We start from the raw sequence: 27,718 nt of genomic DNA, 5'->3' as shown, positions 1-27,718 counted from the left end.
TACCAGCATGGTCTTGCTGGTGATGCTGGTCACCAGCATGGTCTTGCTGGTGATGCTGGTCTACTGGTCTTGCTGGTGATTCTGGTCAACCAGCATGGTCTTGCTGGTGATGCTGGTCTACCAGCCTGGTCTTACTGGTGATGCTGGTCACCCAGCATGGTCTAGCTGGTGATGCTGGTCACCAGCATCTAAGCATCGGAATCAGGCCGAATGCGGCTGAGTGTCGGCTCACTCGGCAGCGGCTTGCCAGAACTGAGCCAGGTCCGGCCTGGCACAGTAATGGTTGCCAGATTTGGCTAGGTTTTGGATCTGTGGATCTGTGGATCTGGCCCGATTCTGGTTGAGAAACGGCACATTTAGCCACATTCAGCCCGACTGTGGGCCAGAAGTCTCAGTCCTAAAATGTCAAAAATTCAGGTTTTACTCCTTATCTGAATATTTGGTCCCCACAATTAAAAATAAAAAAAATAAAACTGTACACACACAATCAATCAATTAGGCTGAATTATAAAATTACAAAAATATATATTTTTAAACAAAATACTTTAAAGTTGTAAACCTTTTGCCTGTCAAAGTTATTTATTCAATTTTATTATTATTTTAATATTTCTATTAATTTTTAGGCTGACCTCAAATGGACTTTGCTTATAATTTAAAAATGTTCCCTTAATCTAAATTGACACTTTCTGACTGTGTGTGATTGCAAAACTGATACCTCAGTAAGAAGTGGTAAACTTTACAAAATATGATTTCAGATGTTATAATAGTGATTTTATTATGTCCAAATAAAAGTACCACAGCAAATCTTCTGAAATCAGTGAGTGAAACTTTATTATTAATAACTGTAACAATATATATATATATATATATGTGTGTGTGTGTGTGTGTGTGTGTGTGTGTGTGTATGCGCCTTTGTTCTGCAGTGAAGGGCTACTGCATTTTTGTGACAAATCAGGACATAGATGTGTATAATGACAAGGGTATGACAGGTATTACAAGGAGAAGGTGACTTTTCAGGACATTCCCCCATGTCCCCACTTTTCAAAACGCTTATAAATCACGCAGAGTGGAGTGTATTGAAAATCTGAAATAGCAGAAAGTCTCCTGTAAGGGGTAGGTTTAGGTGTAGGGTTGGTGTAGGACAATAGCACATACAGTTTGTACAGTATAAAAACCATTACGCCTATGGGATGTCCCCACTTTTCACAAAAACAAACGTGTGTGTGTGTGTGTAATTTATTTAATTTTATTTAATTTTTTTTTTTTTTTTTTAAATAATCTAAGATGCTAGGCTACAATCATTACCTCATGTTATATTTTTCCTGGCAAAAAAAAAAAAATCAATAGATATAAATGTAACTTTAACTATTTGACACCTCACGTGCAAAGCCCGCGAAAGAACCGGAGGTTATATAAGCTGCGGTCGTCACGTGACGCTGAGTGGACGTCGCCTGATGGGAGAGCTTTCACGAGGTAAAGTATTTTTTGTGTACACAAGTATAAAATCGACGGCCTGTCATTTAAATGTACCATAAGCCTACTGTTCACTGTTCAAACGAGCCGTTCCGTCTTTATTTTGTACAGCCCGCTCTTCAGCTCCGTTAATTACCGTTAATGCCGTTCTGTGTGACGTCATTTGCGCAGATCTGCTAGAATTGATTTCGTTTCACATTCATGTCGGTCAAGGTAACGTTAGTTTAAAAAAATGTAGCCATTTACAATTAATATTTTCACATTTAAGCAGTGTTGTCCCACAGATTTGTCTGAGTGAGAGCGAGCGACACTGACGCACACTGAGCGCTCTCTCTCTCTCTCTCTCAGCGTGTGTGGTAGAGCGAGCGAGAGACAGAAGACTCACACAAGCCAATGTAGCCTATCCTTATGAGATAATAATAGTAAAAATAATAATATTTCTGCTTTTTAATAACAAATAATTACTATAAAAGTAAAACATGTATGCATGTGTATACACCAGGGAAGAAATAAAAGTCATATTCAAGTAAAGTTATAATTATTTTCAAAAATGAAAATATTTATTATTTTTTTTCTTTCTTTTTTCAGATTGTCATCCGATTGTTGTAAGTGATCAGTCAAGCAGTCATCCTGCATCTTGGATTTGCCATGTTCAGTTTGTACAAACATTATCTGATATTGAGTGAGGCTTTTTCTTTTGCTCCCCTTTGTTTGTGTGTCAGTAGCTGCTCCACAGCACAGCACAGGCTTTGGCTTTGTAAGTATATATTTTTTAAGCTGACTGTCAAACATTTTCTCAATTTTTTTTTTATTTAGGTTCATTAAATATATGTCATGCAGCAGTTATTTATTTATTTATTTATTTAACAGGCTTGCATTATCTGATCTGTTTTAAAAGTTATGTATTTTGTAGTTTGTTAGTGAATTTTAATTATTTAATTACACAACATATTATGTGAATAGTGTAATAATGTTCCTGCTACATTTCTTCTAATATTTTTGTGATTACTTTTTCTTCCTACCTGGTCTTTATGCCAAGTTAGGAAAACCAGCTTCATGTTTAAATAGGCAAACTTGTGCCACATATACCAGACTGACACACACACACACACACACACATACAGTGAGGAAAATAAGTATTTGAACACCCTGCTATTTTGCAAGTTCTCCCACTTAGAAATCATGGAGGGGTCTGAAATTGTCATCGTAGGTGCATGTCCACTGTGAGAGACATAATCTAAAAAAATCCAGAAATCACAATGTATGATTTTTAACTATTTATTTGTATGATACAGCTGCAAATAAGTATTTGAACACCTGAGAAAATCAATGTTAATATTTGGTACAGTAGCCTTTGTTTGCAATTACAGAGGTCAAACGTTTCCTGTAGTTTTTCACCAGGTTTGCACACACTGCAGGAGGGATTTTGGCCCACTCCTCCACACAGATCTTCTCTAGATCAGTCAGGTTTCTGGCCTGTCGCTGATAAACACGGAGTTTGAGCTCCTCCAAAGATTCTCTATTGGGTTTAGGTCTGGAGACTGGCTAGGCCACGCCAGAACCTTGATATGCTTCTTACAGAGCCACTCCTTGGTTATCCTGACTGTGTGCTTGGGTCATTGTCATGTTGGAAGACCCAGCCTCAACCCATCTTCAATGCTCTAACTGAGGGAAGGAGGTTGTTCCCCAAAATCTCGCAATACATGGCCCCGGTCATCCTCTCCTTAATACAGTGCAGTCGCCCTGTCCCATGTGCAGAAAAACACCCCAAAGCATGATGCTACCACCCCATGCTTCACAGTAGGGATGGTGTTCTTGGGATGGTACTCATCATTCTTCTTCCTCCAAACACGTTTAGTGGAATTATGACCAAAAGTTATATTTTGGTCTCATCTGACCACATGACTTTCTCCCATGACTCCTCTGGATCATCCAAATGGTCATTGGCAAACTTAAGTCGGGCTGGACATGTGCTGGTTTAAGCAGGGGAACCTTCCGTGCCATGCATGATTTCAAACCATGACATCTTAGTGTATTACCAACAGTAATCTTGGAAACGGTGGTCCCAGCTCTTTTCAGGTCATTGACCAGCTCCTCCGTGTAGTTCTGGGCTGATTTCTCACCTTTCTTAGGATCATTGAGACCCCACGAGGTGAGATCTTGCATGGAGCCCCAGTCCGAGGGAGATTGACAGTCATGTTTAGCTTCTTCCATTTTCTAATGATTGCTCCAACAGTGGACCTTTTTCACCAAGCTGCTTGGCAATTTCCCGTAGCCCTTTCCAGCCTTGTGGAGGTGTACAATTTTGTCTCTAGTGTCTTTGGACAGCTCTTTGGTCTTGGCCATGTTAGTAGTTGGATTCTTACTGATTGTACGGGGTGGACAGGTGTCTTTATGCAGCTAACAACCTCAAACAGGTGCATCTAATTTAGGATAATAAAAGGAGTGGAGGTGGACATTTTAAAGGCAGACTAACAGGTCTTTGAGGGTCAGAATTCTAGCTGATAGACAGGTGTTCAAATACTTATTTGCAGCTGTATCATACAAATAAATAGTTAAAAAATCATACATTGTGATTTCTGGATTTGTTTTTTTAGATTATGTCTCTCACAGTGGACATGCACCTACGATGACAATTTCAGACCCCTCCATGATTTCTAAGTGGGAGAACTTGCAAAATAGCAGGGTGTTCAAATACTTATTTTCCTCACTGTATATACCAGGACAGCCAGGCACAAGAACAGTTTCTTCCCCAGATTTTCAAATAGTTGTTGTCAAATAGTTAAATGTAAAATAATCTAAAAAAAATTACCCTTATGACTGGTTTTGTGGTCCAGGGTCACATATTAAGTCCTGTTTTCCTTGAAATTGAACAAAATTAAGTTTTTTCCCTTTGAATTAATGAGATTTTTCTGAGCCCATTGGCAGATATTTGTTCGTTTTGATCGTGAAATCACTTTATTTTGATCAGTTTCTCAGAAAACAAGACTTTGTATAAAGTGCACTGCAAAACAAGACAGAAATACTGAGGAAGAGCATCGGTTTATTGAAGTGTGATCAGAAGGTTCAGTAAATGTTATTTAGTTACACACTTTGTTAAAAGAATGAAAAAGTAATGGAGATCTGTTGAAAGTTGTATTTTCAAACTTTGAAGTGTTATTAATTTGCATTTAGAGACCATATTGACATGCTGCATTCAGTTTATCCCTTAAATCTTACATTTTTCTTTACCTTCATAAAATCTGCATAAACCCTGCTAATATGCATCACTCAAATATGATTAAATACATATTTATTTTTTCTTTCAATAGTGCCAAGTTATAATCACTCCAATCCAAGTCATTGTGAATGAATGATCGACAGGGTCATTTATGAATGTGCCAGAATGAAGGAGTTTGTCTTCACATCAAAAAACAAAACATAATAATAATAAATAAATAAAATACATTTAAAAAATACAATAAAGTAAAATAAACAAATTCATTACTTAAAAAAAACATTAACTTATACTAAACACTAAAACTATATAGATATATAAAAAAATAATAATAAAATGACTAAAACGCACAACAAATTTTAACTAAACATTTAACAAAATTAAGCTCAAAATTAAGTTTGTTAAAGTGCTATAATAACAACTAAAGCTTAATGAAAAAAAAAATATATATATATATATATATATATATATATATATATATATATATAAAAACGCACAACAAAATTACTAAAACTTTAACTGGAATTTTAAAATAAATATTGAAATAAAATATTATTAACTGTTAAGGTCTTTGCACACAGAGTCTGAAATTTCGTCACGCATGGAAACCAGAGGCGGACGAAGTACACAACTCCATTACTTGAGTGAAAGTACAGATACTGCTGGTCAAATATTACTCCATTACAAGTGAAAGTTGTAAAGACAGAATTTTACTTTAGTAAAAGCACAGAGGTACTTGCTTTTAAAAGTACTTAAGTACCAAAAATAAATCTACAGAACAGTTAAATGCCTTTTATTCTCATCTTATTTTTATTGTCTGTGTGCTGTTGTTGTCTCTGTGAACTGGATGCTTTTGACACTAAAAGAAATTGTTTGTATGTGCAAGCATACTTGGCAATAAAAGCTCTTTCTGATTCTGATGTATATTTTTTATAAATATATATTTATTTATTTTTCTGCAAATACTGCAGTGTGCTGGATGGAGAAACTGAGAAGTTTATAAACAGAAGGCATGGAAGAAGAGAGCAGGTCCTAAAACAAAGAAATTCTTCTTAAGGTATGCTCCAAATTTACCATTTACCATTGAGTTCACTGAGATCTGACTAACTGTGTCTATATGTATCCCCTCTTTATCTCTCTTTCCTTTTTTTCTGTCCTCTTTTAGGATAAACCTGAGGTCCTGGGAGTTCTTAGAGGTTCTAAAGTGTTTTTTATGCATTTGTTAATGTCAAATTTTCAATAATAAATTCAAATAAATTCTCATAGTTTTTACATTTATATGGTGTCATTCTATGGTGTGTGTAATATTTGTGGAAACAACATTGTTAAAAAAAATACTGGCTTTAATAATACATTTTTTGTAGTTTTTAGAGAACCAATTAATTACATGAACAGTTTTTTTTTTTCCATGTAGGCTATATATATATATATATATAATATTGTTTTGGTAAATTTTTGTTTTGTTGTTATTAATTAAATTAATATTGGTTTGTATTTCATATACATTTCCATTTGGTATCCAGACTAATTGTATAATCTATGCTGGTGTGATTGTGGCCTGATGCCGGCAGTGTCGGCTCAGTTTCGGCAACCGGACTCGGCCAGCGTATTCGGGCCGATTCTAGCGCATCATTCACTCCCGTAATTCACAAGAGTCCGGCAACCGCATCCGCATCCCATGCTGGTCACCAGCTTACCACCAGCATCCCATGCTGGTCACCAGCTACCACCAGCATCCCATGCTGGTCACCAGCATCCATGCTGGTCACCAGCGTACCACCAGCATCCCATGCTGGTCACCAGCGTACCACCAGCATCCCATGCTGGTCACCAGCATACCACCAGCATCCCATGCTGGTCACCAGCATAATACCAGCACCAAAACACAACATATGCTGGTCTTGCTGGTATGACCAGCTATGCTGGTCTATGCTGGTTTTTCCAGCAGGGCTGCGTTTACATGCGCACGAATATTGCGATTATTTCCAATAATCAGAGTAAGGACTTAATCGCATTATGATGTTTACATGTCAAGAGCAAAGCTCTTACTCCCGTTTACATGCAATTTCCATTATTCTTATTATTCGCTAAGAATTGTGGTTAATTTTTTACTGCCATTATTCACATACCCCACTGAACAGCACAAATGATGGACTTAGAAAGAGCAGTGTTGGTCGCTGTTTTAATTTATTTACGTCTAATGCATAATGATTTTGTATGGCTGTATTCCACGCTTTTTCGGCGCCATAGAAATGTGATGGAATTTGTTTGCCTATACGCTGCCGTCACGTTCTACTCGCCGTTTCTGGATGAGGTAAGGAACAGAGACTGCTGGCAGCTTGTTGTGTTTTCCTCAGAATGCGATGCTTTCTTCCCCTCCATCGTTTCTAATCTCCGTATTATTACAGGTGCGTGTCACGTTATTCATGTCACAAGCGCATGCGCACTTTGGTCAGAGCGGCAATACTGCGATTAAGGTGTTTACATGCCTATGTATTTCGATTAAAATCGGCGTACGCCACCTATGTTAATACGATTATGCTTGCTGCGATTATGAGCTTAATCGTATTATTTAGATCGAAGTATTGCGTTTACATGAGGTAAAGATTAATCGCAATATTGCCAAAATCTCATCATAATCGCATTAAGAGGGTGCATGTAAACGCACTCACTGTGTCGAAACATCAGCTTCGCGTCAGCCATCCCTAGTAATATGCTTTTGACTCGCAAATGTAATGCTCAGTTAACTGAAATAAACCAGGCTGGATGCCCCCTTCCGTTTGAGAAACGGCCATAATATACGTAGACGCCTCATGACGTGCTGGAACGTAATCCAGCGTCGCCGCCATATTGGTTGGGTCTCCTCACTCTACGCTAGCACTGGAGTCAACGGAGAGCGAGCAACTATGCCCGTATTTTGTGCAGTTTACGGTTGCAATAACCGTCGCAGTGTTGATACCAGATCGCGTGGGATTACCTGATTCATCAGTGAAGGTGGTCAGAGCAGCAGAGCGTGTGATTCGACAAAACTCAAAAGAACAAGGTGTCAGTGTGTCCTTCGTTAACCGTTTCGTCCCGGCAGAGATTGGTTCAGAGGATGTGTTCTAACTCGGGGAGCACATTGCAGAAACCCAATTCGGAATTGAGAAACATCACGCTTGTGTCATTTGTGGTGTCTGTATTTCACAAAGTAAGGCTGCACCACATCGCAAAATTAACTACCCTGAAGATACAGAGTGCCAGCATATGCAAGAAGCTGTGCAAACCAGTTCTTTTTCAAGGGTTTTAGCTCCACAGCCCCAGTTGCAAGCCTGACAGGGTAGTGTAAGATGCTGGAATGACCTGGAATTATAACGCTTACTTTTCCAGGCCTTTAAAAAAAAAATGTACTGAGCTGGTACAGTATATATGGGAGCTTGTATGTAGGCTGTATGTTACAGAAGGGTTGTGTGTGTGTGTGTGTGTGTGTATGTGTGTGTCAGTGAAAGAGAGAAATAAATTCAAATGAACAATCAAACTTGTTTCTTTATTAAAATATAAAATTAATTAATTTATACATTTATCAATATGCCATAGCCTACCATATGTCTTTGTTAAAGAGCATAATACAAAGTCTTTTAGCATGAAAGCACATATTTTTCAATGTGTGACAGCCTCCTGTATCATAAATCTCTGCCGTTTGTAACAAACCAAACCGTGTGAAAATTCGGGGAGTTATGATTATTGTAGTTGGTGATACACCTTCCTCAGTAGAAATAAATGCAGGGGGGCGCATTGGAGACCCATGCAAGATGGCGGCCGCGCTGATACGTGTGCTTTTGACTCGCAAATGTAATGCTTAGTTAACTGAAATAAACCAGGCTTGATGACGTATGCAGCCTACAAATGCGACCTCCGGAGGATGCAGCCTTCCGTTTGAGAAACGGCCAGTATATCTATGGGTATAAGGACAAACAGCGAAAAATGGCACTAGCCCCTCACTGCAGAACAAAGATCCAGGGGGCGGAGTTGGATCCACATCCAGGGGGTGGAGATTGGTAGGTTTAGGGGTGGGGATGGGTGTGTTTATGGATCAGGGGGTGGAGACGGGTAGGTTTAGGTCTATGTAAGGTGGGAGGAGTTGGATCTAGATCCAACTCCACCCCCTGGATCTTGTGTTCTGCAGTGAGGACCATCTCCAAAATGGGGTGAATGAATTTAAAAAAGAATGAAGTACACGGATAAATTATTTATAATAAACACTACAGTATTCCATTAAAAAATAAGCATTTTCAATTTTGATTTCATGCCGACTTTAATTACAGTAATTTGATCGCAAAAAAAAGGTCAACCGTGCGGTTACAGTGCACGTTAAAGGGTTAAACATTTGTTATCTATGTTCTATTGTGAGTAAAATATTGGCTCCTGTGATTTGAAATTCTTTTAGTTTTCATTTTATTCAAATTTAAAAAGTCCCAACATTTCCGGAATTCGGGTTGTACACATCTTTTGTTTACTAAATAGTTAAAATATCTTATGTCTGGGTGTGATTTCAGTTGGGATTGCTTTCGTTCATCATGCAAACAACTCTTGGCGGCTCAGACATAACATACTGGGATTATTCATAGCATTATGCACATTGAACTACCACATCAGCAAATGCAATATTCATCTCAAAGGGCGCAATATTCATCTCAAAGGGCCCAATATACATTAGAGATGTAGAGAAGTTCTGTACTGTTTAGTAAAAATCATATAAAATCAGACATTACATATCTTTCAACATTGTTGCAAACACAGTTTCATAATTTCAGAGGTCAAAATCATATTTACAGAAAAAGTGGTGAAAAGTTACTTTTGTCAAATAAAGGTGTGGGAAGAATATAACCAAATGCATAGCACCTACAGTCTTGTCTAATCGTGTGGTTAAATATAGTCAAGTGAAATCTGAATCTGGTGACCTATGTATAGAACGGGTTGTGCGACGAAGAGGGGTGGGTGGCACAAGCACAACGATATTAAACTATTCTATCAAATCACCAGGCTTACTTATTTGTGCTTTGTCTTATTTTCCATTCACAACACCTGATATCCTCTACAGAGGAAAAGGTGCATCAGTCTGATGTATTGCATAGGCCTATCACTGTAAGGAAATGCATATTACTGCTTTAAAACAGGCATCTAGCCTATAAATATCTACTAGAGACAGACAGACAGATAGATAGATAGATAGATAGATAGATGAAGCTGGATTATGACATTACAATGAACAACATAATCATATAGAAAACATTAGCGACTTTTTATCAGATTTCTTTCAAAAGTCGTAATGAACTGTAAAGAAGTTGGTGATTTTCGCGCGAGACATTGAGCTGACACCCAATTGATCACGCGAGAATGAAAATGGAACTAGCGGATTGGTCGCTTGAACACCAATTAAATCGAGGCTGAGTCAATCCTCTCTGACAGGGAATCGGGATAAAAAGTTTGAGGTGAACACACAACTAAAAGTTTGGAGAGTCGGAGGGAGGGGGTTAAATCCAGAGAGAGAGAAGATGAGCGACACAGAGGCATCTGAGCAACCTCAGCCTGAGAGAAAAGTTATCGGTAGGGCTTCAGTGACAATAATACGTTTATTTAAGACATACTGCATATCATGGTAATGAACACGTCATGTATGTGGGGTGAAATGTGAATGACAGGCTTTACTGACAAAATTGCCGTTTGTATTGATCAGCTGTTTTTTTTTTCTGATCTTGTTTTGCTTTACATTTCGACAGTATCTTCTATCAGAAAATGGTTTATTTTTTATGGCGGAGAGAAATAAAGTTGAATCCACTACCTCCACGTGCGACGTTACATGTTGTATCGAGAAAGCTGTAGATAAATGCTTTTTAGAAACCACGGTTACCGTCATCCTATTTGGGACTTATTTTACCATTTATAAATAACTTCTCACTGGGCAGTCTGATTGTCTCTTGTTGGGATTTAATATTCTGTTTCTGTAATTACAGAATAAAGAAAAATTAAAGGAACATGTCTGGTAGGATCTAAAGTTGTCCATATTTGAAGCAGGCTAGCGTTTGGCTGTTTACACCGACTGCATTGATGACCCACATTTCTGCGCGCTGTCACCACGTGCTTTGTGGGAGGGATTTAACTGCAGGTGTGCTGCATGTCGTTAGGTAAAAAATTTACATTATGAGCCATTTGTAATTGCCCATATTTACCCATTGGAGCGCATAAAAATAAGAAGTCTCTTCCTGTCGGGCCAAAATCGCGTGTATTTTCGTCTACCATTATGTCTTGGATAAACTAGTGACCTGCGCTTGAGTGGCCAAAGTGGTTGAAGGCTCTCAAAGTTTGTAGCTAATTCATACACATGACCCACAGTGTTCAAATGAGTTGGTTCCTCGGGCTTTGCTTGAGCTTACGAATCATGTCAGATCTTCTCTCTAGATCAGTGTTTTTCAACCCTGGTCCTGGGCGCTCCCCAACACTGCATATTTTGTTTGTCTCCCTAATCAAACACACCTGATTCAACTCATGAGCTCATTAGAAGAAACTCCAGGGGGGGGGGGTTGAGAAACACTGCTCTAGATGGTGATATACAATTGTTCTTATCTATTGCAGCGACAGGTGTGCAGGGAACTGTGAAATGGTTCAATGTGCGCAATGGATATGGCTTCATCAATAGGTATGTTAATAATACTGAAATGACTGCTCACCTGGCTAACTATGCACAGAGAGACAGTCTGATGGATACTGTGGACTCCAAACGTCTGAGACCACTAGTGTCCCTCCCCCCTTAATTTAAATAAATAAACAGCCATTTTCATTACAGTGTAACACATTTGATCAGTGACCTAAAACACTGTCTGAAATTTAAAATTCTAAAATTATTTACATGTTTAAATGAAGAAAGCCCAGATTTTCAAAGTGATCTCATGGCTTCTGTAAGTGTGTGTGAGAAGGAGAGAGAGCGAGATCATATTGCTAAGCAAGCATTTGAATAATTATGGTTTTATTAAATAATAATGATTTTATGCCTATCTGTTAAGTTTTCAGAAAATATTTAAAATATTAATTGTATTTAATGCTTTTTCTTTCACAGAAATGATACTAAAGAAGATGTGTTTGTTCATCAGGTAATGCGTTTGCTTCATAAACGCATAGCAACATTTCATTTAGACTATTTAAAATAGCACCTCTTTAAATGAATGGTTATGGAGTAATGCCACTAGTGTCGTCTTGAACAATTGTTTGACCCAAATGGTAAATGCAGCGTATATACATGACATTCTTCCATAGAAAGTTTAAATGACATTACAAAAATTAAAACCCATTGAGATCACCTATCACCTTTACAGTTATTTTTTTGAATTGGTTTGTCTTGCAATTTAACTCGCCCACTATTGTTGAAAATTGATGTTATGCTAAGGATGTGCCTCTTCCCTTTGTGCAGACTGCAATAAAAAAGAATAACCCAAGAAAGTTCCTCAGAAGTGTGGGGGATGGTGAGGTTGTGGAGTTTGATGTTGTTGAAGCAGCTAAAGTAAGTGGTATCTGGATGAATCAAAAGAGTTTTGGGGAATATTGTGAGTTTTATAACTTTCATATAGCCTCTAAAACTAAGTCTTTGTTTCAGGGCTCAGAGGCAGCAAATGTGACTGGTCCAGGGGGTATACCTGTCAAAGGCAGTCGGTACGCCCCCAATAAACGAAGGTTCCGTAGGCGCTTTTACCCCCGTAATGCACAGCCTGCTGAAGGAGAGGAGAAAGCTGCAGCAGGGCCCATATCTGAGGGAGAGGGCAGTGAAGAGAAAGGAGACCCTCGGCCACGTCCTCGGCGCCAGCGTCCACGCAGAAGACCTGTTCAGCCACAAGGCGAGGTGAGGTCATTTAAATTCTTTTTACCCGAAGGTCTAATATGCCTTAGATTAATAGAAATATTTTTGAAACGTTGTTAGTAAATTGAGAATGTAAGCTGTCAATATTGAGTATGATGTTAAAGGGATAGTTCACCTAAAAATGAAAATTGTCATTAATTACTCACCCTTATGTCGTTCCAAACCCGTAAGACCTTCGTTCATCTTTGGAAAACAAATTAAGATAATTTTGATGAAATCTGAGAGCTCTCTGTCCCTCCATAGACAGCAAGGGTACTACCATGATCAAGGCACAGAAATGTAGTAAGGACATTGTTAAAACAGTCCTTGTGACATCAGTGTTTCAACCGTAATTTATATGAAGCTACGAGAATACTTTTTGTGCGTAAAGAAAACAAAAATAACAACTTTATTCAACAATTCTTCTCTTCCGTGTCACCCTAGCGCCATTTTGGAGAGTATCACGACGCATATGTCAAGTCACCTTTATTTATATAACACTTTTAACAATACAGATTGTGTCAAAGCACTTAACGGTATCAAATTGGAGGATAGTGTCAGTAATGTATAATAAGATTAAACACTAAATTTTCAGTTAGAGGCATTTCATTATTGAATTCAGAGATGTCATTGTTTAGCTCAGTTTAGCTTAAACAGTATTTGTGAAATCAAATTGACGATAATCGCTAGAAATTAAGTGTCCCCAACTGAGCAAGCCAGAGGCGACAGCGGCAAGGAACCAAAACTCCCTCTGTGACAGAATGGAGAAAAAAAAAACCTTGGGAGAAACCAGGCTCAGTCGGGGGGCCGGTTCTCCTCTGGCCAGACGAAACCTGCAGTTCAGTTCAATAGGGGTAATGCGCAACAGACTTCCGTATTCTGCTAACCAGGTCTCGTTGCTTCCGGTTCATGTGTTTTGCAAATGCCCCGTTAAATATGAAGCTGTTTTACTCGAGATGCCTTCAAAGTAGACACTAAAGATAATCATTACCAATGTCCATCACATATGTGGATTGATTATATGAATTTTTATTTTTATTCTTTTCAATAACATTTAAATATAAAAGTTGAATAAAACGTCAACAATAAAAACAGCTAGCTAATTTAACTGATTACCTTAAGTCCATTGATATCGCCATTATTTAATACTGCTATTAATACGTTTTCCGACAAGCGGAAGCGATGAGACCTGTTTTCCGGGTTTGGTCAGGTGACGTTCGACATGTACCCTATTCAACCCCAGCCATGTCAGATTGTGTAAACGGCTTATCTGATTCCGTGGTCTTGTCCCGATGGGGCATTTTAATTTATAATTTAATGTATTTGTTATATGTTTTATTCTTTATTTGAAGTTTCATTTGTGATTTTATTCATTTGCTATAATTGTAATGTATAGTTTAATGCATCTATTGTTTCTTGGTCTATTTTTATAATATATTTGTTTTATTTTAATTTATAGTTTAATTTCATATATTTCTGTTGTGTATAAATACACGCATACATCTATATATATATATCATACCATACTATTTATTATTTTAAAATGTATTTATTCATTTTTCATATTTGTATATTGTTTTAATTAAAATTTTAAATGTATTTTTATATTGTTGCCATTTCTAACAATAATAGTATTATGTAGTTAGGTATTTTATATTTTTATAAGCGTACTTTTCCTGCACGTATGTAACGCATGCGTGTGGTGCTGCTGATGTAAAACACGCATGCACTGTGCCTTGTTAACGTTCAGAGGAGAGCACACGTATGCACAGTGATGCTCTCCAAAATGGCGGTAGGGTGATGCGGAGAAGAATTGTTGAATAAAGTCGTCATTTTTGTTTTCTATACACACAAATATTCTTGTAGCGTCATAAAATTCAACGGTTGAATGTTATGTGGATTTTTACTGATGTCTTGGCAACACTGCAATCAAGTGACAGAAACGTAGCAAAGTCCGCGGTTTTCCGCAGGATGTTTTTCATGTCCATGGGTTGAGGCAACCCCAATAATAGCCCCTTTCACATAGTAATACCAGTAAATTGCCGTAAAATTACCAGAATGACTTTACCGGTAAATTCAAAACTGCGCTGTTCACGCAGGCAACAGCATTCTGTCTTTTTTCCGGTAAAGCACCATTCACACATCGGTTTTAAATTACCGGTAAATTCTGTGACATCATAAAACGGAAATGACCTCTAAACGGCTGCGCCTCACGGTGTTGTGTTTGTAAACATGGAGGGGTAAACGCGATCAGTGTTTTTGTTGATGTTTTCATTTGTGTGCCAAATGTTCACGTTCATGCTGCTTCTTTTGGCCCAAAGATATTGCACGACTTCAAACACAGCGCGGAGTAAATGCGTCATCTGCATCAGAATGTTATGATTGGCCCAGAGCTGTTGAATTTTGAATTTCAACGGCTCTGGATTGGCCCGGAGTAGACATCTTATGTCACCGCGTTCTGAACTCGTACGTGCTCATACCGGTAATTTTCCTTCTGCGTTCACACACAGCAGAATTCCGGCAATTTACTGGTAATGTTACAACCTTCTCATACCGGTAAATTGTCGGAACGAATTTACTGGTATTTTTGAAAAGGTCCCGTTCACACATGATCTCTTTACGGCAATTTACCGGTAATTTTCCGGAAAAGTCTGTATGTGTGAAAGGGCTTAATGTGATATTTAGCCCCTGGAATGTGATTTTTACCAGGGGATCCCCCCTGAAAAGCAATTGGGCTATTTTTTGGCTAGCTTTGAGTAGCAATTGGGCGGGTTTTGCTGAGAAAACCTGGCAACCCTGCTTGATCGTGGTAGTACCCTTGTTGTCTATGGAGGGTCAGAAAGCTCTCGGATTTCATCAAAAATATCTTAATTTGTGTTCCAAAGATGAACAAAGGTCTTGGGGGTGAGTAATGAATGACAGATTTTTCATTTTTGGGCGAACTTTCTCTAAGACTTCGAAGTAGTTTTGTTTCATTAGTGCACTGGCTTGTCCGTGAGCGGTTTTCTTGTCTCTGCTCTAGGGGGAAGCAGGAGAGAAGAACAAGGAAGTAGATGTTGCCCAGCAGAGGCCGCCACCACGCAGGTTCAGACCTCGATTTCGAAGGTTCATATCCTTATTTGCATATTTGGACCAGATTAAGACTGGAAAGCGAAGACCATCCATTTATTTATTTATTTTTTGGCATGATGTCTAACATTTCATTATCTTAAACATGCTTTTACCCTGTGCAGATTTAATGTATTTTATGTAAACATGAAAGTCTCTCTTCTTGAATATCCAGGCCATTGCGTCCTCGTCAACACCCCGGAGAGGCTCAACAGACCGTAGTCCCCACAGAAGAGCAAGAATCGACCCCTAAAGAGAGCGAGACCAATAGGGAGCAGACTGAAGGGCAGCCCCGGAAACCCCGCAGACAGTTTAGTCGGCGCAGACAGAGGAAATCTGAATCTGGTGCCTCTAAAGTGAGTGATTTTCTAGAAAAACACAGTGAAGTAAAGCTGCTGAAATTGAAACCGTTAGCTTTGTCTTTGCTGCCTGACTTTAAAAAGGGGTCATGAACTGGCAATATTTATTTTGTACTGTCCTCTGAGGTCCACTTATACTTATATCAAAAAACATAATTGGCTATTTTCGTAATGGGCTATTTTCTGTCCTGTTTTGAGGACCCCCACCCCCAATCGAAACTCTCCGTTTGAATGGGCGTGGCAGATTGTGCACTCGGAAGTAAACACCCAATGGAATGATTGGCTTACAGTTGTGTATGTTTGACAGCCTACATCCTTCACAGATGGACGCTGATGTGATTTAGGTTAAAAACGTATAAGGGTTGTTGACGTGACATGGCATTTTCACTGTCCCACAAGATATTAGTATAATTAATATTGTCGTTATTTAAAAGGCAGTAAATGGTTAAACATTTCTTTGTCCTACATGGACCTGTTGTTATAAAAGCTGCAGTGTTATTTTAATTTTTTTATTTTTTGAGTGAAATCTCAAAATTGTCCTATGGTGTGACTGTCTCAAGCATGGTTCAATAAATTACAACTTTTATAAATGAAAAAGAAAAACATAATGTTAATAAATACCTCCGGCATAATTGTACAAGTGTCTATTTTAGTAAATGGCAATCATTTATTTATTTTTCATCCATATATTTCTGAAAGCGTAGAAACTTGATACATTTTGTCTTTGAAAACCATGTCCTATGGTGTGACACCATATCCTGATTTTTAAATCGGCCAATTCCAGAGAAAACTTTAATTAGTTGAAGGACCCCATTCATGGTCGTGTTACTGAAGCCCCCTGTCAAGTGCACATGGTCAATTTTTGTCTCAGAATTGTTCGAATATTTAACTTTTTTTTTTTTTGGAACCACTACAAAAGTGTTACATTTTGTTGTCCTTTAGTGTGACACCCCTAAATTATATTTTTAATTAAAAACTGCATGTTAAACTACATAATCATGGAAAATTATGCAAATGTGTCTTGCGTACTGCTAATGAGCTTGGAATAGCCTGGTCATTAATTGACAGAAAAAGGCTGAAATGTCCTCCGGTTTGACGTCTGTACTGTCACACCATAGGACAAAGATGTCACACCAGAGGACAAGGTCTCTTTAAAAAGCATTTTAAATTAAGATTTATTTGACTCCTGTTTAATCTTTTTTTTTTTTTTTTTTTTTTTTGATCACTTTCAATGTTCTTAAATGCAATAATTACATTAAACTATTTACTGATTTATAAAGTCTCATGGAAATAAGTATAAAATGTAATACTTTGTTTTTGAAACAAAGAATTGAGGGAGAGAAATTGGTGGAAGAGGGAGGACACGGAAATATAGACAAAGTTAACAGGGATCCACGCAGAAGGGAGGAGATCCTAAGAGAACAATCCAGAAAGTAAAAAGAATCAAAATGATGCCTTAAAAAAAAAAAAAAGAGTAGCCATATAGTTTTTAAAAATCCATTCACATTTTAATGAATATAGTTTGAATATCAGTCATATTTAGTAGCGCTGTGCAATTAATCGCAAGTGATTTGTCATGTGCATCTCGTCAGTAAAGCCAGTTCCATGATTGGTAGTAAATCACCATCACCTGCTTTCAAATGGAGTGGCATTTACTACACCGAGCCGTAGTTTGCTGACAAGCTAGGAAATATCACGTTCATAATCGAATGCGAGTTTCAGTAACATGAATTTTGTTGATGGATTTTTTTTTTTTTTAAACAAAATCAGTTGATTTTAATAAATTAAACTCTTTCTCCTTTGACATGTTCAAAATTAAATGGAAATGATTTAATGACTACCATTTTTGTCCTTTAGTGTGACAATGTCCTATGATGTGACACACAAAAGAACCACAAATTTGTTTTTCTCAAAATCTTTTATAAAAAAAAAAAAAAAAAAAGCTCCCCTATTGCAATACTCAACTGTTTTAAGATATTTTGAGAGAATTATTTTTTTTTTTTTGTGGCACATCATACAAATATCACTTAACTTAAAATGGTATAATTTTAAGCAGTTTTGAAGAGATGACAGCAAAGTTTGTCTTGAAATTGTCCAACAAGTCATGAGGAAATTGTTAATTATAATTTCATATTAAATAGCGCTATATTGAAAATAAGTGTCTAACAAAGAAGATAAATCTCTCATGGAATTTATAAATTTTTCTTAATTTTTGCGATGTCACACCATAGGACAAATTTATGGTACAGTTCAGTAAAAATAAAAGCAGTGAAAGAATTGAAGTTAGTGACCCTTTATATTTTCTCAAAGATCAGACTTCACACAACATAAATATATGCATTTCTTTTTCAAAAAAGGTATTTTACAAAAGCATTTTTTACTGCCTATTTGTCAACTACCCATAAATACTCTGTACATATTAAACAATCTGTAATAAGACAAAACTACTGATCATGTAATGAAAACTCACACTTTTCTGGTGCAACATATCTAATATAGTTTCAATCTTTCAGAAAATCCGGTCTCGAATTGTGCCTTGTTTTGTATATTTAATCTGTGGTAAAATTTAAAAACAAATGACCAAGTTTTTACTGACGTGGTCTGGCACTTCATTTAAAAATAAAGGTAATCAAATAAAGTTTATCGTTTGGTTTCTGCATAGAACTGCGTTTGCCACTCATCATTTACCTACTATGTGCTTGAATCGGTGGGTGGGGCTAAACATGCAGTGACGTAGAAGCAGGAGTTGATCTTCTACAGAGGCGGTGTTTAGCCACACTATTATGTCGTAAAGTGACTCATTCCAAAACCTGTTGTTTTGGCAGATTGGCTTCAATATAAGCTGTTTTTAGATGAAGTCAAGTCAACATTATTTATATAGCATTCTTTACAGTGCAGATTGTCAAAGCAGTTTTAGAGTATTAAACAGGGAAATGGTCTGTTGAAATGGTGTGCCGTTCTCCTCTGGCCAAACGAAACCAGCAGTTTAATTCTAGGCTGCAACAAAGTCACTGATTCTTCTGGTTCCTGTGGTCTTGTCCCGATGGCCGTCTAGGTGAAGAGGTCTTCGGAGGGGATCTGTCTCTGGGACTCATCTAGTTGTCCTGGTCTCCGCTGACATTCAGGCCTGTCAAGGTCATCTTTAGGTGCTGATCCACCGTATGGTCTGGATATGGACTGGATCCGGGTGGCTGCAGTGACCATCTAATCTGGATACAGTCTGGATTTGGTGGCTACGGTGACCTCGGAATAAGAATGAAACAAACTAATATTAGCGTAGATGCCATTCTTCTAATGATAACAAGTACATCGGGTGTTATGGGAACTGTTCCCGGTTTAGGTTGACCTAATTAATGCAGCCTAACAATCCTTTAACACAGTGGTCTCAAACTCAATTCCTGGAGGGCCACAGCTCTGCAGAGTTTAGCTCCAACCAGCTCCAAATCACACCTGCTTGGAAGTAGGGATTTCTTTTAAATCAATGTAGAGTTTCTATACTATTTCTATACAACTTCATTTTAATGTAAAATAACAAATGAAGAAAAATATAATCATAATCTGACAAAATACTATTATAAACTAGGTTAGTGGATAATTCAACAGCAAAAGATACTCTAGAAAAATCATGGGTGCACGATAATTTTATAAAACCTAGTGAAACATTTTTATTGACAAATATAAAAGTGAATAAGTGTACGACTAAATCTGGTAAAATGTGTAACATTGCTCTTTTGTATTGTTGTAAAATACATTCATGAAAAAAACAAGTAAATACACTTATAGTATATTTATATATAAATTAAGACATTTCTTTTAAATGTATAGCACAGTAATGAAGGCAGCAACATATGATAGATATGATGGAACAAGAAAGACTATTAATAATCTTTCATTGTGCAGAAAAGTGTTATAATACGAAAGCATCCCGTGCGCAGAATGATGCGCTTGAAACAACACTGAGTCACAGCGCGCAGGCTGTGCAGCCCTCCGAGTCTGCATAGAAAAGTTCAAAGGGAAGAGATATTGATAGGTAGTGTATTAAATCTGTGTTAGTTTGAGCCTTTTCTTTTAACAGTTTTAAACCTCAGTTACTGTGCGCTCTTGAAGAGTTTCATCGTTTTGACTGTAGTAACCATTCAGCATTCAAACTGAGTGTTGCGTTCGGAGGATAAGTCAGCCGCAGCAGAAAGAAGAGTTATGTGAACTTTAATTTAATGACTTAAATATTCATCTGTACCTCACATTGAACGATGGAACAGCTTCAGAACACTTGAAGTATAGTGCATGAAAACTTTTAAGTGCTTTATGTTTTTGTGCCTTTAGTGGGGCTCAACAATAACACCGAATAGTATATGTACAATATCGCATTTGGCTCGGTCTCGTCTGACCGATACCCGATCCGGCAGAAAATTACCATATCGGAGCCGATACCGATGCGGAGTATGCATCCCTACTTGGAAGTTTCTAGTAATCCTGAAGACCTTGATTAGCGTTGGAGCTAAACTGTGCAGAGCTGTGGCTCTCCAGGAATTGAGTGCGAGACCAATGCTTTAACGGATTTGAATTATAGAAATGTTATGTGCAGTCTTGCCAACTGCTTTCATTTGAAAGTAGCTAAAACTGGTAGCTAAATGTCACTAGATGACATCATAATGGCAAATTCACTGATCTATATAAAGATGAATATAGATCAGTGGGCAAGATGAGAACTCTGATAAGGTTTGTCCAAGAAGTTGCTATATTTGTCCCTAAACTTTTGAAAAAAAGTCTCAAAAGGGGTGGGTAAGTCGCTAAATCTAGCTACAAAATTGCTAAATTGGCAACACTGGTCATGTGTAAGTCAGGTTAAAGAGATGAGTTTTTAATCTAGATTTATACTGACAGAGTGTCTGCCTTCCGAACAGTATTAGGCAGATTGCTCCAGAGTTTGGGAGCTAAATAAGAAAAGGATCTGCCACCCACAGTTGATTTTGATATTCTAGTTACTATCAAATGGCTAGAGTTTTGAGATCACAGTTTTTGAGCGAGCTCTTATTGCATTATAGTCCTTCACAACCACTAAGGTGCTAAACCATTCAGGGCTTTATAAGTAATTGGCAAGATTTTAAAATGTATACAATGTTCAATAGGGAGCCAGTGCAGTGTTGACAGAACCGGGCTAATATGGTCCTACTACTTGGTTCTAGTAAGAACTCTAGCTGCTGCATTATAAGCATCAAATGAGACAATGTCATACGATGTAATTGCGACTTGCAGAAAATAAAATCTATAGATATAAAATACTTAAAGCATATCAAAATGTTAGTTTAAACATTTAACCTAGATAAATGTGCACTAGGCGTATATCCAATCATTTATGCGGAGAGTGGAAGCTGAAGCGCGCTTCAGGACATCAATGGAGACAAATTAAATGCATCATAATTGTTGCTCATAAAGGTAAGAATAATACATCGTGCGGAACTGTAAAGGGTCTATTTTTATTTGTGTGCACTCTTGATATCACGAAAACGTAGTGCTTTTCTAAAATAAAGAAAACTAATAGGATGCGCTTGCCTTCCCGGTCTTGAACAGGAGCGCTTCACAAAAATGAACTGAAACTCTATTTTCCTTACAGACATGAGTACACCCCTCACATTTCGGCAATCATTTTAGTATACCTTCTCAAGGAACAATACTATAGAAATGAAACTTGGATATATTTTAGAGTCAAAGTGCAACTTGTATAGCAGTAAACATTTACTGTCCTCTGAAAATAACTCCACATTCAGCTGTTATTATCAAAAAAGCTGGCAACAAAAGTGAGTACACCCTAAGTGATAACAGCTATGCCTCATTTAATCATGCAAAAACACATGTCCTATTCATCATGTCCGTGTCTTTTTCTGATTGACAGGACCATACAAATTTGTGTATCTTTTATTAGAGCATTTAAAATTTGGTGCTTTGAATACAATTCTCTCATACTGACCACTGGATGTTCAACATGGCACCTCGTGACGAAGAACTCTCTGAGAATTAGATTAGACTTGATGATAATTGTTGCTCTCCACAAAGCTTGCCTAGGCTATAAAAAGTTTGGTTACACCCTGAAACTTAGTTACAGTACAGTGGCCAGTGTCATACAGAGGTTTTCCAAGATGGGTTCCTCTTGGAACAGGCCTCGCAAGGGTCAAAGAAGTTAGGTCCTCATGCCGTGCGTCAGGTGCAGAAGCTGGCTTCAAAAAACAGATGCACGAGTGCTGCTAGCATTGCATTAGAGGTGGCAGAAGTGGAAGGTCAGCTTGTCAGTGCTCAGACCATACACCGCACACTGCAACAGGTCAGTTTGCATGGCCGTCGTCCCAGAAGGAAGCTTCTTCTGAAGCTGGCTCACAAAAAAGCCTGCAAACAGTTTGCTGAAGACAACCTGTCCAAGAGTATAAATTACTGGAACCATATCCTGTGGTCTGATGAGACTAAGATAAACTTGTTTGGCTCAGATGGTGTCCAGCATGTGTGGTGACGTCCTGGTGAGGAGTACCAAGAAAGTTGTGTCTTGACTCTTGCCTACAGTCAAGCATGGTGGTGGTAGCATCATGTACTGGGTTATTCTGAAGCAGAACATAATGCCCTCCCTTCAGACACTGTACCGAACGGTAGTTTTCTGACATAACGACCCCAAACACACCGCCAAGATGACAACTGCCTTGCTGATGAAGCTGAAGGTGATGGAGTGGCCAAGTATGTCTCCAGACCTGAACCCTTTTGAGCACATCCTCAAGCGGAAGGTGGAGAAGCACCATGTGTCTAACATCCAGCAGTTCTGTGATGCCATTATGGAGGAGTGGAAGAGGATCTCCGCAACAATCCTCCTGGGCATGGAATTCACCAGAGCTGCACAGGTTAAGGCAGTGCTAGATAACAATGTGTCCAAAGTGTCAATATTTTGTAGGGGCACCAGTTTTGACATGTTCACTTAGGGTGTACTCATTTTTGTTGTCAGTTATTTGGACAATAATGGCTATATGTTGAGTTATATTTAAAGGACAGTAAATGTGTACTGCTATACAAGCTGCACAAAAATTACTCTTAAAATATATCCAAGTTTCACTTGTGTAGTTTTGTCCATTGAGAAGATAGCTCACATTTCAGCAACAATTGTAGTATGTGTACTCCCTTTTGTGAGATACTGTATCTATAGAAAGCTTTGAATTACTACAAAACTAAATGATTCCTATCTAAAACACAAACTTTTTCGTTATCCGTAAAGATGCATTTCTTTCTAATGAAGCGTCCAATGAGGAGATGGCGAGTCAGGATTTTTAACTTCATCTTTGTGACACTGACTCAGAAAACGCTAGTTTATTAATAAATAATTCAAATATCTCACTATTTCCCCCAGACACATTCATTGTAACTTTTGCTGGGGCTTAGCGGTAAGCTTTAGCCTATTTAGCGCTCTCACGTTGCTGTGGGCGCTATGGTCACGAAAACTCATAATTTGTACGCATTTTTAAGCATTGTGGTTTGAAAACAAGTGATTTAAGCGATTGAAATGCAAACAACAGCACTATATGTGCGAGCTGTGTGTTTCTGAGCGTGCTTTTGCAATTGGGTCGGATTGAGGCCGGTTCATATTCACGCCTTAAACGGACCGTACCAGAGTTCGTTTAGAAGCGGGCCGAGACCACCTCTTCAGCTGGGTCTCGGTGCAGTTGTTTGGTGTACACCCGAGTGCGTGTTTTTTTTTTTTCTCTTCTCCTGTATTCACCCCTGCCCAAAAGATCCACACCAAGAGGGGAAACAGACTTGAGTTGGTTTCAATCGAACCAAACAAGACCGGTGTGAATACACAGCAAGAGCAGAGCAAAACACAATTCTGCACAAAACGGTATAAGTTATCAGAGCTTAAATAAATATACTCTATATACATAATAAACACTGTTTATTTGGCACTCGGCAATCAACACATTTCCCATCCCCCAACACTGTCACTCACGACCAGAAGTCAAGACTAAACCAATTCACCTCCACATAATCGTTTTGTATTACCTATTTTTATTAGCCATTTCACACAATTCAGAAAAAACAAACATGCAAATTATAGGCCTGTGTTTTAATATTATGAATGAAATGTGTGTTATTTGGAAGGAAGTCAAGGTGTGACTAATTTTAGCCCACTTGTCCCACTAATGGAGCGGACAAGCCCTCCTCACCTCCATTTGGGAGAGGTGAACTGTCCCCCGCGCCCGCGCCCCCCTCCCCTTTCCACTTCTCGCACAGCTTCTGTGCACGGTACCTTCTCAGCAAGCGGGGCGCCAATTTGCCAATTCCCCACACAGTTGTATGATAGATAATAGAAAACCACTTAGCGGTGCAGAGAATTTTTTTTTTTTCTCTATTTTTTTTAGAGAGGGGGGGGGAGAATGTGGTTTTACAAATTATATAAACATAGCTTTTGAAGGAAAGATTGCTATCAAATAGCACACTTTGGTTCCTAACTAATGACGAAGAATTGACAGAGCAGCCATCAAGTGTTAGATAATGTTCTAGGTTTCCGGTCCTACAATTAACATCTGTTTGGTTTTTTTTTTTTTTTTTTAAGAATTTAACAGTAAGAAATTGTTAGTCTTCCAGATTAAAAAGAGAGTTTTGAATTCCGAAACTTACAGAATGTTTTTATGGTACAAAGACCTATATATCAAAAAATCGAGGGAATTTTGATTTCTCAGTTAATGACAACTTTAAAGTGAAATTATCTTTAGCTGCCACGGTTCTGCAACAGGGCTATTTTCTGTTTAGCTGGAAAGATAAACAATTTCTCAGATGTGAAATATTTGACTTAAAAATTAAAAAACATGTAATGGCCTAATAGCTCCATCCCACAATTGTGTTTAACTAGGTTGTATAAATGTCTTTTTAAAATAACTGACTTGTCAATGTTTAGGATGGAGATGAACCTGAAAAACCTGAGTCCCCGGCTCAGGCCTCCAAGCCTGCTAACGTCAAATCCTCCTCTGAAGCTTCCCCAAAACAATCCCTTAAAACTGATGTGAGCTATTTATGCATGTAATTTTTATGTATGTTTATTTATTTATTTTTTTTCCAAAGCTGTATTTTGGCCATATGCTGTTTCTTGGCATTTGTCATATGATGACAATTGACAGACTAACCCATGTGCACTAACAACTGTTTCTCCCTGTGTAGTCACCTCCCCCCACAGCTTCCAATCCCTCAGAATGATTTCTGTGACTTGGAAGGAATCATGTGACCCCGCCCCCGGCGAGAGGTGAGACTTCCTGAGTTAAAGTGGTGATGTGTTTTGAAGGTGGTAAATAGTTTTGTCCTTCAAACTACAACTGCTGCTGAAATGCATGATGTTGTCAGCTTGATCACAGACTAAACTAACTTTTGAAATGCTTAATTTTGGATTTTGCACCCAAAAATGAAAATTTGCTGTTAATTTTCTCATCTTCAGGTCATCCAAGATCTAACTTCAGTAGAACATTAAAGAGTTTTAGCTGAAACTATGGTCATTGGAGATTCATAAAATGCAAGTTAATGGCTACCATCACTTTGAGAGTTAAAAAAAAAAAAAAGCACAAAATTAATACGTGGCTCCTGACAATTATATTGTGGTCCTATAAAACAAAATCATCGGTCTATGCAAGAAACACTTGCAACATTACCTGTACTACACGGGCTCTGGAAAATGATCTGGAGAGATGTCCCGTTTGCGAGCAAATTATTCTTTTGAACCAGTTCCTTTGAGTGAACTGGATGAACCAGTTAACTTGATTAAACAAGTCCGAAACAGCCAGCACAGATCTAAGTTATTCAATCAAAACTCCTTTTGGACATAGTTGACAGTCACTCTGACATTAAATTAGCCACTATATCGGCGTATATGATCCTGTAATGCCAGTTTTTGCCAACTGATTCAGCGTTCCGGTTACTCCAACAGTACATTGAACTGAGGAAACAGTTTGGACTCTGACTGAAAAACTGATAAGCTGCTTATACGAGTATGCATGAACCAAGCACTTGAATGGCGCAAAATTCAAAATCCAAATGTTTTAATGGTTTCTTTAGTTTGTTCAAAGGGGAGTTGATTTAAGACTAGTTTATTCACTTTACATTCTCTTGCCATATTTTCTTGCACAGAACGATCGTTTGCATCTTAAGTCCTTTCTGTATCGTCAGGAGCCACGGGTATTAATTTTATTGAATTTTTTTCTCAAATGACTGTCACCTACATCTTTGATAGCCTTAGGGTGAGTAAATTAACAGCAAAGCTTCATTTTGGGTGAATTATCTCTTTAAGTGATGCCATTTAAAAAGGAGTTGTAGAAAATGAATTTTAGTTTCAGTTGGCAAAGGCAATTAAGCATGTACTTGATTTTAGTTTTTGAACTGTCTTATTTAGACACAGGGTGATTTTACATGTTTAACCATAACTGTTGTCATCTACTACTCTTACATTTTGCCTCTTTTTGTTTTTCTCTTTCATACCTCATAATTTGCTCTTCCTGTTTTGCTGCATAGGTTCCCGGTTGGGTTAGTTTGGGGGTAGGACCTTGCTTGTCTCGTCAAACATTCAACCAATGTGCAAACAACTTGCCACTCACTTCTACATCCTTGTCCCTCCCCCAACGTGATTCACCACTTGAGGTCTGGATCATTTATCTGTCAGGGAGAGAGAAAGAGAAGGATGGATGGAAAGGAAGGGGCTGGTGGGGAAGGGAGGGTTGGGTTGATGCATCTTTAGCCATTTAAAATTAAGAAAACAAAAAGAGAGAAACCTGCTCTGAAAGCCCATTATATTTGCAATTTTCCCCCTTTGTAGTTTTGTTCTATACTATGGGCAAAGAGCAGTAGAGAAAACTTGACCAGTTTGGCTACTTTAAGTTCATCAGTGAGAGGAAATGCCATCCAGTGTGATGAGCCCTGCACATATTCTTCTCTTACTTGTAACTAGATAAAAAGGGAAAAAATGCATCCAATCAAAATACAGACTGGTTTAAAATTGTCCCTTTTTCTTTTCTTTTGGTATTGGTATGTTCTTTTCTTTTGTGGGGATTATGTGCAATGCCAGTGAAGTAAATAAAATATTTGCAAAGCCTTCTGACTCCCTTTGTTTTTTGGGCCAGTCATTATTGACAGAAGAAAGCAGATGTTTGAATTATGATTGACATCTCAATGTAAAAGTAGCAAAGTGTGTCCATTAATCTTTGCACTCTTGTACCAAACCTTGTTGAAAAACTGGTCAACATTTTTTGTACAATGTGCGTGTACAATTGTTTAAAAAAAAAAAAAAAAAAAAGTCAGCGAACAAAAGCATGTTTTATTCAGTCACAAGTAAAATTTGCAAAGTTACGCTTGGCTCACACCTTAAAATGTGGCATATTGCACAACACAATTCAACACGAGGAGTATAGTGTTTTTTTCTTTTTTCTTTTTTCTCCACTCAAACAGCACACCTCATTTTTATTTATTCAGTTGGGTTCTACACACACAATTCTAGTGAATACAGATATGCATGTTTAAAGCTTTGATACTGTATTCAAAACTGATTTGTAAGAAAATTGGAGGTTTTGTTTAAAATAACTAGTTTTTGTAATGTTTGTCAATGATGGGGTTTTTTTTTTTTTTTTTTTTTAAAACAAAGCTGAAACTTGGATATCATACACTGTTAAAGCACTTTATCCTTTGAAA

The 27,718-nt window shown here is 37.8% G+C and overlaps 1 protein-coding gene and 1 long non-coding RNA gene across 3 annotated transcripts; both read left to right on the top strand.

Moving 5' to 3' along the window:
- Window positions 1–917: 917 nt before the first annotated feature.
- Window positions 918–6,364, top strand: LOC131543337 (uncharacterized). The gene is made up of 5 exons (XR_009271887.1): window positions 918–1,473; window positions 2,062–2,078; window positions 2,199–2,230; window positions 5,662–5,747; window positions 5,856–6,364. It is a non-coding gene; the product is annotated as an uncharacterized LOC131543337 (long non-coding RNA).
- A 3,759-nt stretch (window positions 6,365–10,123) lies between these two features.
- Window positions 10,124–27,287, top strand: LOC131543332 (Y-box-binding protein 2-A-like). Of its 2 annotated transcripts, none has more exons than XM_058780569.1 (10): window positions 10,124–10,276; window positions 11,303–11,366; window positions 11,784–11,817; window positions 12,135–12,224; window positions 12,318–12,560; window positions 15,580–15,662; window positions 15,841–16,021; window positions 24,951–25,055; window positions 25,211–25,292; window positions 26,549–27,286. In XM_058780569.1, the coding sequence occupies exons 1-9, from the start codon at window positions 10,225–10,227 to the stop codon at window positions 25,244–25,246; spliced, it is 888 nt and encodes a 295-aa protein (XP_058636552.1). In that variant the 5' UTR covers window positions 10,124–10,224; the 3' UTR covers window positions 25,247–25,292; window positions 26,549–27,286. The 2 variants fall into 2 exon arrangements, with proteins under 2 accessions (XP_058636552.1, XP_058636553.1); XM_058780570.1 differs by lacking the exon at window positions 10,124–10,276 and adding an exon at window positions 10,830–10,854 and having other exon boundaries at window positions 26,549–27,287.
- The last annotated feature ends 431 nt before the right edge of the window (window positions 27,288–27,718 follow it).

This window comes from Onychostoma macrolepis, chromosome 07, assembly GCF_012432095.1.
Source record: "Onychostoma macrolepis isolate SWU-2019 chromosome 07, ASM1243209v1, whole genome shotgun sequence".
NCBI lineage: Eukaryota > Metazoa > Chordata > Actinopteri > Cypriniformes > Cyprinidae > Onychostoma > Onychostoma macrolepis.
The sequence above is the reverse complement of the archived record's forward strand: the minus strand, read 5'-3'. Positions and strand labels throughout refer to the sequence as shown.